At 35.5% G+C, this 14,196-nt stretch overlaps 2 protein-coding genes across 2 annotated transcripts; both read right to left on the reverse strand.

Annotated features, from left to right (window-relative positions):
- Positions 1-847: 847 nt before the first annotated feature.
- LOC145597366 (betaine aldehyde dehydrogenase, chloroplastic-like) lies at positions 848-7,030 on the reverse strand. The gene is made up of 15 exons (XM_081653521.1): positions 6,746-7,030; positions 6,149-6,291; positions 4,796-4,876; positions 4,555-4,703; positions 3,940-4,032; positions 3,727-3,850; positions 3,531-3,596; positions 3,377-3,443; positions 3,197-3,273; positions 2,954-3,067; positions 2,788-2,865; positions 2,556-2,707; positions 2,380-2,440; positions 2,183-2,289; positions 848-1,181 (listed from the first exon to the last, which is right to left on the reverse strand). Exons 1-15 carry the CDS (start codon positions 6,846-6,848, stop codon positions 1,091-1,093), a joined length of 1,506 nt encoding a protein of 501 aa, XP_081509647.1. The 5' UTR covers positions 6,849-7,030; the 3' UTR covers positions 848-1,090.
- A 1,378-nt stretch (positions 7,031-8,408) lies between these two features.
- LOC145597367 (aminoaldehyde dehydrogenase BADH) lies at positions 8,409-13,667 on the reverse strand. Its single transcript, XM_081653522.1, has 15 exons — positions 13,462-13,667; positions 13,050-13,192; positions 11,541-11,621; positions 11,308-11,456; positions 11,104-11,196; positions 10,884-11,007; positions 10,728-10,793; positions 10,583-10,649; positions 10,261-10,337; positions 10,005-10,118; positions 9,846-9,923; positions 9,295-9,446; positions 9,150-9,210; positions 8,940-9,046; positions 8,409-8,831 (listed from the first exon to the last, which is right to left on the reverse strand). The coding sequence occupies exons 1-15, from the start codon at positions 13,568-13,570 to the stop codon at positions 8,750-8,752; spliced, it is 1,503 nt and encodes a 500-aa protein (XP_081509648.1). The 5' UTR covers positions 13,571-13,667; the 3' UTR covers positions 8,409-8,749.
- Between the last annotated feature and the right edge of the window lie 529 nt (positions 13,668-14,196).

A 14,196-nucleotide genomic window follows, 5' to 3' on the forward strand; every position in this document is an offset into this window, starting at 1 on the left:
ACAATAAATATTAATATAATTTAAACAATATTTAATATAACTTAACTCCATAAAAAATTTAATAATTATTAAATTTAAATATTAAATTGTATAATTATTCAATTCAATTTTTTCTTTCATAAAAAAAATTCAAGTTTTTTTAAAGTTTTTTTTAATTGTTTTTTTTAAAAAAGAAAAAGAAAAAAGGGTAAGCCGTGGGCCGGCACGGTGGCCGGCACGACGGGCGGCCCGGCACGGCACGACCGGCACGGTGGGCCGTGCCGTGGACAGGGGAAGCTTGAAGGCCGGCACGGCCCGCCTCCACCGTGGGCCGGCACGGCCCGACACGACACTGTTCATGGCCCGCCTAGGCACGGCCCACGGTAGGCCCGGCACGGCCCATGCCCACCACTAGGTGCATGTATGACTTAACTATGCCTACATGGTTATGGTTCTCTTGACCTTGTTTAAGGTGTATTGATGTCGATTTTTCAGTTTTTGATCTAATATGGTGTTGTCTAATTTAGTCTAGATTGTACAGGTCGTTTGAATTTTTTTTGGCCTCGTCGAGTTTGGTTTGAAGTTATTTGCCATAGTCTAGTGCTAACCCATGATATAATTGATTATCGATAAGTATAAATTGTAAATTAAACTGATATTCGAAAACCATATATTTAGAAAATTATAACTAGAACCTAACCTATGTTTAATCATATTGGGGGGGGGGGGGGGGGGGGGGGGGGGGTTTGGAAATCCAATGATACGAATAACCCTTCAAGCTAAGCAATTTTTTTATTCCCAAATCCGATAATGAAAGGATCAAGTCTACCATGCTTATTCACGACAAGTTCAACACTGTGAGCCAAAATGAACACACAATAAAAGTTGTACGTCCATTAATGAGAGGATCAAGTCTACATAGTACATACAACATTGCTTAAAAGATTGAAGAATGAATATCCACCACGTAGTACAGTACAGCACACAGATAACACACTCTTAATATTCAGCCTCTTTATTCAAACTATCTGTAAGCTCTCTATTTCAATCCTGACAAGTTCCTCGATATCTCGATACCTCCATTGCTCTAATAACACCCAATAAAATTCCTTCAAAGCTTTGAAGGATTCTTGTACCATCCCCATGGTTCATCAGAGATATATTCAGTCACTTGTTTGATATTCAAGTAATTTTCAATACCCCTGCAGAAAAAAGTCAAGGAAAAAACTCAATTTACAAGAGCTAAGAGCAATTTGTTTACATCTTTCATGCAATCAACAAATATGTCAGAAAAAGCTATAAGCTAAATTTCCTCATAAACATCTCTGTTGTCAACTTTTAGGATTATTTTCCCTAACTCAGACAACAACATTGATAGAATACTATGAAATATTCTTGAGTCTTGACCATAGATACATATTTGGTCAACCCAAGACATAAATTTGTTAGCATGAAGGCCCTTTCAACTTACAATGGTTCCTATACTAATTCACAATTTATAATGTGTGATGCTGAAAACAGGCCTAATTTCAGATAGCAAATAAGAGCACCACAATAACTCAAGTAATTCTGTTCTTCTCTTTTAGCGTCTCGCATGAAATTACAATAATTTATACATTGTACTATAGGAGAAAATCGTTTACGCAGTAGATAATGTCTTAGAGAATTTGTACTCAATTTCATAAAAATAGGATGCTGCAAGAACAAAGAGAAATGATCTTATTGGACAATGGACAAAATCTAACAAACACTTTTGCTAAACTCTCTTCTTTTCTGACCCCTTTCCTCTTCTCCAATATTCATCTCTCCAATCCATCCTATCCTCATTCCCTAGTTATATGATACTTCCCAAAAAGTTTGCCTTCCTTCGTCACCATAACTTTCCATGTAACTGATCTGTTTGGATCATTAATCTTTACACTACTTCTGTAGTCTAAATAGAAACAGTGTCTACAAATGCATTAAGGCTGTAATCGCTACTTTTCAAAGTTAACTATACATGATCATCAAAAATGTTGAAAGCAAGAAGGAGACATTAGCAGATTGCTATGGGTGATATGCTACTGTTGATATGTTTCTGTATATGCCCTAAATTCGAACAGTTTGATGCTATACACGCATCAGAGCTAAAAGATTGTGCATCATTTATAGATCAGGATTCCAGGAATTAATATGACAACCGCAAAAAAAATTAAGGTCTCACCATTCTCCAAGTTCACGTCCAAAGCCGCTGCGCTTGGTGCCACCCCATGGAGCTTGGCAAAAGCACGGTTGTGAGCAATTTACCCAAACAATTCCAGCTTCCAGTGCCTGGATCAAAGCATGAATAAACAGCATAAAAACTTTGGTTTGACAAATGGTTCGACATTCAAATAAGCTCTAATAGATAATAATTCTCACCTTTGTCACTTTCTCACACCTTTCAAGATTTTTGGATAGCACAGCAGCACCTAAACCGTATCTGTGAAACACAGAAAATGGTCAGAATAGGATGCTCATGAACTGGGAGAGCAGGTGTACAGAAGGTAAGAGCCTTAAAATATATTTTAAGCAGCTGCACTATTCATAAGCCTTACTGGGTGTCATTTGCTAATTCGATGGCCTCTTCATCAGAACTAAAAGTTTTAGCACATAAGACAGGGCCAAAAACTTCATCCTTCCATATTTGCATGGATGTAGAGACATCACTTATAATTGTTGGTTCAATAAAATACCCTTTCTTCAAATGCTGCATAGTTCCATGAAAATATAATATTAGGTTATAGAAACTACATTAGTGGCTAGTAACAAGTACACGCACTAATTTACCTCAGGACGAGAGCCTCCACACAAAATAGTTGCACCCTCACTCTTTGCAGTTGATATGAACTTCAAAACTTTCTCATACTGAAGAATATGAAGTAAACATTAATTGACCGTGCAGCATAGCTAAGAATAGATAAAGCCAAAAAGAAAAGGAAAGATTTTATCAAACCTGTCCCTTGCTGACAACAGGACCAAGCCGGCAGCCGTCCTCAAATGGGTCAGCAATCTTAATGTTTTTGCACCATTTCACAAGCCTGTCCAAAAATTGAGCCGCAATGTTTTCCTGAAAAGATTGTAAGGATTCAACTTTACAAAATTATACTGTAGAAAACCTCACCTACAAATATCATTTATATCAACCCGAAAACAATAGCGAAATTCAGGAGATATTCTGTTGCAAGTGGACACTCACATGAACGAGCAGTCTAGAAGTTGCACTGCAGATTTGACCATTAGTCCAAAAACAGCCAAAAGCAGCCCATTCAGCAGCTGTCCAATTTAAAATAGGTTTTGACATGTTATGAGATGTATTTGATCGAAAGATTTACTAGATAATAAAGCACCAACGTTGCCTGAAGTTAATGCCACTAACCTTGATCCAAATCAACATCTTCAAAGACAATAATTGGACTTTTCCCTCCAAGTTCTAACGTAACAGGCTGCAGTTCATGTTAGAAATGATGTCATCAAAGGAACTATAATTAATTTCACAAAAATATTTTTGGACTAAACATGCTATGACATACCTTGACCAGTTGAGCAGCAGAAGACATAATCTTGCTACCAGTGGCAGTGCTCCCAGTAAATGCAACCTATTGAACAGAAATGTGATGGACAGAAGCATATGAAGAAGAGTTCACATCCACATATTCAAATTTGGGAAGCTACACAAATGCACTAAAAAATGTAAAGCTTAAATTGGACAAGGAGCCAAGGATGAACCTTGTCAACATCAGGGTGGGATGCTAATGGGCCACCAGCTTCTGGGCCATATCCTGACAATATATTTAGCACACCTGGAGGCAGTCCCACTTCTCTGCACACATCAGCCAATTCTAGACAAGTCCTGATATGAAAAATCATGTAACAAAGTATTAGTATAACAGAAGCATCAGAAAGAGATTCTAGCTTGAAATGTTTTGACAAGAAACATACACAGATGCCATTTCTGAGGGCTTAAGTATTGCTGCACAACCAGCAGCAAGAGCTGGAGCAACTTTCCATGTAGCCATTAGAAGTGGGTAGTTCCTTCAGCAAAGAAAAAGATTAGCAACACTAAGCATCAAATTTAGCTGTAAAGAGATTTTAATCCAAATACCTTATGAACTACAGTATTCTCAGTTTAGGTTAGATGTCTTAGTCAAGTGTATGATTAGTGTAGAATTCGAAGCATTTCAACTAAAAAAACGGAGGAATAATAAGATTTACATGCATGGGATGCTAAAAAGAAATTTGCTAACATCTCATAGCCCATATCTATAGTCTTATTTGTCTATCTAGATGATATGGACAAATGGTCCACCAAAAAAAGGTACTCAGGACACATAAAGACAATGAAGATTGATCATGTGGTACAAAATGACAATAACTATCTTGTGTTCTCGTGGTATCATGTTGTACCTCCTCAATTTGACTGATTGCCTTGTTAATTTAACAACATTACACTATCTTCCCTTAATAAATCTGATGGTGCCAACAGATGGGATTTCTTAAAGTTGTTTCATATTCACCTTTTTATTTTGAGGGATGGGGGCTAAGGTCAAAACTTACCATGGAGAAATTAACCCAACAACACCAATGGGCTGCCTGAGAACATGAGACTTGAATGTCTCCATAGGAAGGGCAATTGGAGCCTTTTGTTTAGCATCAAGAGCTTCTGCTTGATCAGCATAGTATTCAAAACACCCAGCAACATCATCCTGTACATAAGAACAAAAGCCTTGGTTACTAATAATCGCTCAAAAAAAGACACAGAATCAAGAAATATTGAATACAAGAATTTCGAGCTTACAATGTCCCATGCTGCTTCATCCAAAGGTTTTCCACAATCCATGGCTTCAAGTTTTGCAAGTTCATCTTTTCTTTCTGTTACCTGCATGTGAAGATAAAGTTAGGCTTGATATTGCAATCCCTGAAGTTCACACCAGTATCAAGCAGATCCATATTTTCTACCAAAGTACCATGTATAAAGATTGGGAGAGGAGAAGCATAATTTATTTGGAGATTTGCAGGTCCAATGAAGCAAGATGAGGGTTTGTGTGTGTGTTTTTTGGGAGGAGGGGGGGGGGGTGTGTGGAGGTGTGGAGGAGAAGGAGATCTCCAAAGAGAATTCCCAGCCAAAGGCAAGTGATTAAGCATCTAACAACTAAAGGATACAAGGAAGGTGGGAACTTTATTACTAAGCTACCACCTGATTTTCAACCAACATATGACCCTTGAAGGATTACATACAATTGAGTCTTGAACGCTTAAATTGAAACGAAATTAGAGGAATGCTTTAAAATCTCCGGTCTGACCCTTTATATCAATTTGTATCTAATACTTGGCCCTAAGATGATGAAACATAGATCCACTTTGATCATATTCTCAATGCCCCATGTCCCTGTTTGAGTAGATATGTCAAACCGACTATAATAAGGTAGTAACAAATTGCAGGATAATACCAATGGGAAACGAGGACAGTCAGCCTTACTTCCCAAGAGCTGGGAAAGCCAAGACAGACCTTAAGACTGATATAAAATTACACCTGGGAAATCCACCACAATAGTAATTAACCATTCAATGGTATCACCAAAAGTGCTCAAACTCTCTGACTAGCTAACCAACAAGCTCACTCAAACTACTAGAAGATCCGATAGGCATTAACACACACCTCAACTTAAATAAAAACTAAACTTCCCTCCATAGTATTTTCATCCATTAAAACTCAAAGTTGAAATGTTGCTCAAGAGAGAAACTTAAACTCAAATGAAATGAGGAGAAATGATATGACATATATCCTAATGTCTTCTGCAAATTCCCGCTAGAAGCGAAAATAAAGACATTAAAGATAAGTAATCAACACTTGTAGTAGAATCAATTAGCTGATGAACTTCCAGTTTCAGCTAGTAGCTTTTAACATGAAGCTAACTTTCATCTTTCACCTAACATCCTAACAAAGTTTGCCAAACATATACTATATGAGCTATTCGTGTTATCATTCCTCCACTTCAATCAAATACAATCACAAAACCCAAAACCAAAGTGTTCTGTTTCGCCTACAATTCCAACCTCTAAACAACTAGCACTGGTACTTCAACTACACAAACTTATCAAAACATGATCATATTACCAAATCAGATCAAATAAGCCACTGAATCCATACCTTCTTAGCGATAGCGCGTAAGTACTTGGCACGGTGAGCTCCAGATGCAGCTGCCCAATCTGCCCCTTTGTTCCTCTTAAGAGCCCTTCTAGCTGCAGCCACTGCAAGCTCCACATCCTCAGCAGTTGCTGCCGGAATGTCACCTATAAAAGTAAAACCCATTTTGATTAATACCCAGTTCATTAAAAATATCCAATCACTATGAAAAACAAAAAATATCAATCTTCAATCAACAAATCCAAAAAAAATAATTTTAATCCCCCACTAAATCATTCTAAAACCTTCCAATTCAAACCCCATATCAAAAGTGCTACCAGTACTACATCAAATTCAGAGAAGATTAAAAGAAAATTTAAATTTCAAATACCCAAGTCAAAGAATGCAATCACAACATCAAATCCCAAGAAATCACACTATCAGGGGATAAAATCAGCAATGGTACACCAAAAAATCAAATCTTTAGCAGTTGAATAACACAATGCTAGGATCTTAATCAACTACAAATGAAGAATTGTAAGTTCAAAAGTATGAAATTTAAAGATTTTTATTTTATATAAAATAAAAAATTATAAAAAGGCAAGAAATTAGTAAACAAACCGATGATCTCTTCAGTAGAAGGATTGATGACAGGAATGCGTTTCTTGTTGATGGGTTCTTTCCATTCCCCGTCAATGAATAACTGACGAGAAGGAATCGCCATTTTTTTGTGAAAAGAGAAAATGTGAAGAATGAAAGAAAAATACTGAAATAATTCAGAGGAATTGAAGGAGAAAGAACACGTGAAGATTGAGCTGATGATTTAAGAATTCATAAAATCATTCATTATTGGATTTGTGACCACTATTGTACTCGGCTACACCACTAAAATGGATTATTGTTTATTTGTTTATTAAGAAAACCACATGTTCATTCTGAATTGGCAATTGTGCCACAATATTATCAGTCTAGTATTTAAATTCTTGAAAACGATATCCCAGATCACAAAATTTGTTGTCTTTTGGTAACTGAAAGTTGAAACTAGTTATTGAGAGGGATTATTGGATCAAAGAATATTTTATACTTCCCGGTTGGATCAATCCAACAATATTTATTCAAAAAAATCTTGTTCTTGATCGTTCAAATTATACGTCAATTGGTGTAATTAATATTTATTTCTATTTAATGACACTTAATTCAACATCCCGGATCGTTAATTGGATTTTACCTTTATAATGACTTAGACTTAATTATTTTACTACTCCGTAACATATTAAAAACAATTGTTATTGCATGAGGCATTGTTAGGTTTATTATAATGTGTAATTTCATATTATAAAATTGGTCTTATGATTTTATTAACATACAATTAGATAAATTAATGGTTCCGTAAAAAAAATAAAAAAAAATATTAATAATAATTAATGGTCAAATACGTATTTGGTCAAAGTATAACACTTATTAAAACACATAGAGAGTACTCGTATTATTGAATTAAAAAAAATATTGCATTTGATATGAAAGTCATACAAAGTACATATAGTACTTTGAGACCTTTGAGTTTAATATTTTTATTACACCATTCACTAAGGGCATGTTCACTTCAGCTTAATTTCATTTCAGTTCAGCTCCTAATTTCCCTCATAAAATATTCATTTCGGCTCTATTCAAGTTCTCCAATTAGTTCAGTTCATTTCAACTCTAATAAGTTCAATTCAGCTCAAAAAATGTAAACAGGCCCGAAGTTAATGTGTCAAATGACATGGCGTCCTTTGCTAAATAATTGTGACACGTGTTGGAATTAAACTTCTTTCTTGGATCAATACAACTAAATTTCATTCAAACTTAAATTATCAAGAGTTCCATCTTTTTTCCTCTTGACCATCAATGAACGTCTAATTGCTAGAGCCCATTCATCACAATTTTTAGCTCGCAATTGTATTGGAGTAATGACGTTACCCGGAGCATCGCTTGACTTGATCCTAGGTAATATGTCAAGTCTACGGTTTTCTCACCCATCGCTCAAACAATATCAATTTGTACCCAAGGGTGCAACATACAAATCACCTTCATTTATATGTACAACACAGTTGAACAATTTGGGGAATACTCAATGGAGTTTTCGGTGATTTAATTTGTTTCATTTATATGTAATAACACAGTTGAACAAATTGGGGCATACACAATGGAGATCCATGGTAAAATATCTGTTCCACAGTTCCACCCCATCTGCCAGGAGGAGATTATAACTCAATATTCATAGTATACAGCCATAAACCATCTCTTTCAGCTCCACTGTCAAGGCGTAAGCTAGGAATTCATAGAAAAAACATACGTAAGCACAGAACACATTGTGTCGTGAGTTCATGATTCTCGAGTGTAGAACTGTAGATGAACATAGAATTTCATAGTCGAACAAGTGGCATCTTATTTCATATCTGATTCAATTGTCTAAAGTAATAATACACACAACAAAATTAAGCTTTGCTAAGCGAAACTCCAGCATCAAACAACCTTTATTCAATCCATTCATGCTGTAAACTAGACCTCTGCGAATCATTTCAAGATCCAGTCTCACCACAGTTCACCTTTCTACTATGCCGATATTCAAATTACCTCACAGCTTCAAGGAGACTTGTACCAGCCCCATGGTTCATCAGAAATATCACTAGTCACCTGCTTGATATTTAAGTAATTCTCGATACCCCTGCAGAAATTACAAAGAGTACACATCAAGGAGGAAGCATTGTAGCAGAAATCACGATCCATTGTGGATAAGAAAAGAGAGAGACACTGTTAGTGCGTGTAAGCTTACCATTCTCCAAGTTCACGTCCAAATCCACTACGCTTGATTCCTCCCCATGGAGCTTGAACAAAGCATGGTTGTGAGCAATTAACCCAAACAGCTCCAACTTCTAGAGCCTACATAACCAAATAAATAAGGAATAGACGAATATTATAGAGCCAAATCTTGAATCAATCAAGAAGACGATATGGTTTGCTTGACTGTTGCAATTATGCTTACCTTAGTTACCCTCTCACATCTTTCAAGATCTTTAGAAAACACAGCAGCAGCTAAACCATATCTGGAAATAACACAACTATGATCAACACGAGAACGAGTATAGATATGTCTCTAAGGAGGCAGAATCATTATTCGACAAACTTACTGTGTATCATTTGCCAATTCAATGGCTTCATCTTCAGTACTAAATGTTTTAACACATATGACAGGACCAAATACTTCCTCCTTCCATATTTGCATGGATGTGGAGACATCAGTAATAATGGTGGGTTCAATAAAATACCCTTTCTTCAAATGCTGCAACACATACATCAAAGATTCAGGCCTCATCAGGTATTAGCATTGCGCGGTTAGCTTGAAGCAATAATATTAGCTATTAAATTATCAGTAAATAAGTTGGGTTTGCAAGTTTGACAAGATTATAGCATTTACATATATATGCATAGGGATGTAGCATGTAAACCATTTTGCTTCTAGACCCAAAATGAAAATGAAAAAAAAAAAAAGGTAACATTCTGAAGATTAGATTATAAGGGGTAATATGCTTACATGAGTGTGTTCCAAACATCATATTAGCAAGTCAATTTGGTCAAGATGCTTATCAGATTCCAAATAAACTATATTCTCTTTAATTTGATGTGTGCCTCACCAAATAATTCTAATTTTGTACTCAGAAACAATAGTTATTTATTTTACCTCAGGGCGGGAGCCTCCATACAAAATAGTTGCCCCTTCACTCTTTGCTGTAGATATGAAGTTCATAATTTTGTCGTACTGAAGCAAATGAAGTAAACATTAGATGGTTCTGCTGGCTCAGAATTGTAAAAGCTAAAATTAAGAAATAATCAATAATACCTGTCCTTTACTAATAACAGGGCCAAGCCGGCATCCTTCCTCAAACGGGTCAGAAATTTTTATGTTTTTCGTCCATTTTACCATCCTATCAACAAATTCGGTTGCAATACTTTCCTGTAAATTGATTATTGAACAGATAATTCCAAAGTCAGAAAAGGATCCTTCTTAGCAGAGTTGTACATACTTGGTGATGAAATCAATCTCGGTAACTAGATAACGTTAATTCATCAAATTTCTTGCAGAATAGGATGCTTACATGCACAAGAAGTCTAGATGTTGCACTACATATTTGACCATTTGTCCAGAAAACGCCAAAAATAGTCCATTCAACAGCTGCTCAATTACAAATTTCAATATGTTAAAGATGGAATTGATTAAGCTTCTCTGATGAAAAAAAGTCAGAAAAAATTGATTCTGAAATGAAAAGTTATACTACCTATGTTACAGATTATGTGCAACGATTAGACATTTTCCCTCTCTGCTTTATGTCAAATCGTTGCACATAACCTGTAACGGAGGTAGTATGTAGTATTAGATACTAAAAGGACCAAATTTTGTTTGATCTTAGATCAACTAACCTGTATCAATATCAATATCTTCAAACATAATAATAGGACTTTTACCTCCAAGCTCTAATGTAACAGGCTGCAATCAAGTTGATTTTAGAAATGGGGGCACCCAAAACATAGAAAGAAGATTGAAATTTTGGCTGAACTTCTCTACCTTAACTAGTTGGGCAGCAGAAGCCATAATCTTGCTGCCAGTGGCACTACTCCCAGTAAATGCAACCTGTTTTATTCGAAAATATGGTCAACTTTAAAACAACATGAATCACCAAAAGTTTTTACAAGGTAAAGTTTGAGGGGGGCAAGGTAAAACCTTGTCAATATCAGGATGAGATACTATTGGTGCACCAGCATCAGGACCTAATCCTGTCAAAATATTCAACACACCAGGAGGAAGTCCCACTTCGTTACAAACTTCACCGAATTCTAGACAAGTCCTGAAATTGAGCCATACAATTTGTTATCTGACATTAGCATTGACTGTTGCATAGAGAAAGCATGTTTATATTATAGAGCTTTGGTGAATAACATACACAGATGCCAACTCTGATGGTTTAAGTACAGCTGTGCAACCAGCAGCAAGTGCTGGAGCAATTTTCCATGTAGCCATTAGAAGTGGGTAATTCCTTCAGCAGAAAGAAAAGGGAAAAAAAAAAAAAAGGATCAGTAACAAATTAACAGTAAGCATGGCACAGCCGAAGGCCCCAAGCATTGCAGTTTTAGGCAGAAGGAATTACCATGGGGATATTAATCCAACAACACCAATGGGCTGCCTGAGAACATGACTTTTAAATCTATCCATAGGCAGGGTGACTGGAGCCTTTTGTTTGGCATCCAGAGCTTCAGCTTGACCGGCAAAATATTCAAAACATGAAGCAACATCATCCTAAAAAAATGCAATCAAAGCATGAAACTCAATAGGAATGCGGAGTCAGGAATCTAAAAGAGTATATTCAAATTGTTCGCTCACAATGTCCAACACTGCTTCATCAAATGGTTTTCCAGAATCAAGGGTTTCCAGTTTAACGAAATGATCTTTTCTTTCTGTTATCTGCAAAATAAAAGTCAGATTTAGGTATATATTTGACTAAAGCATCAATTTTATCCCCATTTCTCATAGAAATAAACCTTTCAACCAAAAATACACTTGAATCAGATATACATAGATAGAAAACAACTTGAATACTTCAAACCAAATTTGAAAGTAACTAAGTCTTATAAGGGTCCAGTAGTACCTAGTACCCCCAAATTCAGTAATATTTAGCCCTTGACCCATTGTTGCTATGTCCAAGAAGTATAGTTAATGAATAAGATCGGATAACACTGAATTCTTTAATGACTAACACATGGTAGATAATAACCTCAATCTCAAACTACCACATATCCTACTTCTGTTGATCTGCTAAAACCAGCAGCTCACCCATACCAGGAACCACAACTCAAACTAGAACATACAAACATTGACATGCCAGTGCCCCTTGATAACTATATAACATATGGCAGAGTTTAAAAGGTCATATACTCACTGCTCACATGTACTGTACACTATCATACCTCTGTAACTGCAAGTGTTAGATAACCTTGGGTCCAAAAGGCATAAATGAACATGATATTTTCACAAGTTAAACTCTATAGTCCTCACTTTATTCTCACTTAAGGCATGAAAATAAGTTCAGATATGAGCCAATAAGTAATGTTATGGGGCGTCCAATCTACAAAAAGTATAGGTAAGTTAAATGAAATACAATCAGTTCAGATATGTGAAACTCAGATCAAGAGAAATACACCCTTTTTGTGTATAGAATAAGAAAACATTGCTCCATATTTGAGCAATGCCGCCCTGTCTTAGAGAATAGAAGGGTCAATTGGACAGTAAAAATGGAAAATGAAACTAAATTATGTCGAATTACCTATATACTACCAGAATTGCACACTTTGGCCCAATAACTAAGATGAACTCGAAACAATATAACTCCAAAAATATCACCCCAGCATCATAGAATATACAAAACATGACTGCCCATTTGCTCATACAATCCAAATTGGTTGTCCATACTACCACAAGAGACTAAATTCAGGAAAACAACCGTTATACCCAGAAATGTCCATCTGATGAACTTATTAGACCTATATAAAGAACTCTGAAGCATTAATTTACCACATTCAATCCAAAGAGGAAATTTACCCAATAATAACACTTACTGTACATATAACTCATTTCAAAACCAAATGAAATCAGTTATTCAAAACACTTCTTAATTCTCAGTTTATACAGCTTACAGATCAAATTCCCAAATCAAAATATGACATGCAAATTATGCCAAAATCACCAACCCACAAATAATTCAGCAATAAAAATACCCAACAACACAATTTTATCATCATCAAAACCAAAAACAAAAAAACGTCATTCTTGTACAATTTTCATACTAGTTTGTAATAAATAATGTCAAACAAAAACAAAGATTAAACTCAAAACCTTAGCAGCAATAGCACGCAAGTATCTAGCACGATGAGCACCAGAAGTTGCAGCCCAATCTCTGCCTTTGTTCCTCTTAAACGCTTTTCTAGCTGCCACCACTGCTACCTCAACATCCTCTGCAGTTGCTGCCGGAATATCACCTGAAATTACACTTCAATTAATACCCACATCACTAAACATGAACTCTAGCAAACCCGCTACGTATAAGCATTAAATACATTTTCTAAACGGACATTGATTTACAAACCCGTGTCAAAATCACATGTCAATCGGTGTTACTAATGTTTGGTTTAAACAATCAATTAAAATGCCCACTTGGGTATTTACTATATATGATGAAACATCAACTTATTAACCACAATTATTGTACAAAAATTGAGAAATTTATTTGTTATAATAAAAATCTAACCGATGATTTCCTCAGTGGAAGGGTTAATGATGGGTATGCGATTTTTTTTAATGGGTTCTCTCCATTCTCCATCGATGAAGAGTTGACGAACAGGCATAGGAAACGCCATTTTAGGTGATTAAACAAGAGTTGATGAAAAAGGGGAGGAGAGAGAAAGAGTGGGAAGCAAAGAGTGAGAGTATAATAGTGTTGTTTATATAATTGAATTGAAGGTACTACCAACTTTTTAATTTAACCCTGACGTTTATGGACATTGATGAATTGACTCTTAGGATGGGGATGAATTTCTACGTGGCTACTCGTTGCATATATGTCCATTTTTCATGGGTCCTAATAATGGAACTTTTCTAACCTCGGTTTCGTTTTTTTTTTTATTGTTTAATTGACACATTTTGACTTTTTATACTATTATAATGTATTAATGAATACACTCTTCTTTTATTGATGTGCGATTTTATTAGATAATTACTTCTGATTATGAATGAATAATAATGGTTAAGTTATATCTTAGGAAATTTTGAATTTTACCACCAAAAAATTTGGACAAATTGTTTTTTACCACCTACTCTTTTAAAGTTGTATTTTACCACCAAATAAACTCAAAAAATTGTTTTTTACCACCTATCGTTTAGAAAACCGTTAAATCTAACGGAATTTTTTTAAATTCTTCGATTTTCGTGCCTAAAATATGTTTTTCATAGGTTTAGGGGGGCATTTTGTTCCTTTGGTTCCAAT

The sequence above is a fragment of the Chenopodium album genome, chromosome 20, assembly GCF_948465745.1.
Source record: "Chenopodium album chromosome 20, dcCheAlbu1.1, whole genome shotgun sequence".
In the NCBI taxonomy this organism is placed as follows: Eukaryota; Viridiplantae; Streptophyta; class Magnoliopsida; order Caryophyllales; family Amaranthaceae; genus Chenopodium; species Chenopodium album.

What these genes read in the sequence shown, in the direction of transcription:
- LOC145597366 (XM_081653521.1), bottom strand. Translation starts at nt 6,848, where the DNA reads ATGGCGATTCCTTCTCGTCAGTTATTCATTGACGGGGAATGGAAAGAA. An exon ending in CTGCTGCTCAACTGGTCAAG is followed by an intron (nt 3,444 to 3,530) that starts GTATGTCATAGC and finishes CATGAACTGCAG; the next exon opens with CCTGTTACGTTAGAACTTGG. An exon ending in GGTGTGAGAAAGTGACAAAG is followed by an intron (nt 2,290 to 2,379) that starts GTGAGAATTATT and finishes GCTTTGATCCAG; the next exon opens with GCACTGGAAGCTGGAATTGT.
- LOC145597367 (XM_081653522.1), bottom strand. Translation starts at nt 13,570, where the DNA reads ATGGCGTTTCCTATGCCTGTTCGTCAACTCTTCATCGATGGAGAATGG. An exon ending in ATGGAGGCTCCCGCCCTGAG is followed by an intron (nt 9,447 to 9,845) that starts GTAAAATAAATA and finishes TATGTGTTGCAG; the next exon opens with CATTTGAAGAAAGGGTATTT. An exon ending in GGACGTGAACTTGGAGAATG is followed by an intron (nt 8,832 to 8,939) that starts GTAAGCTTACAC and finishes TAATTTCTGCAG; the next exon opens with GGGTATCGAGAATTACTTAA.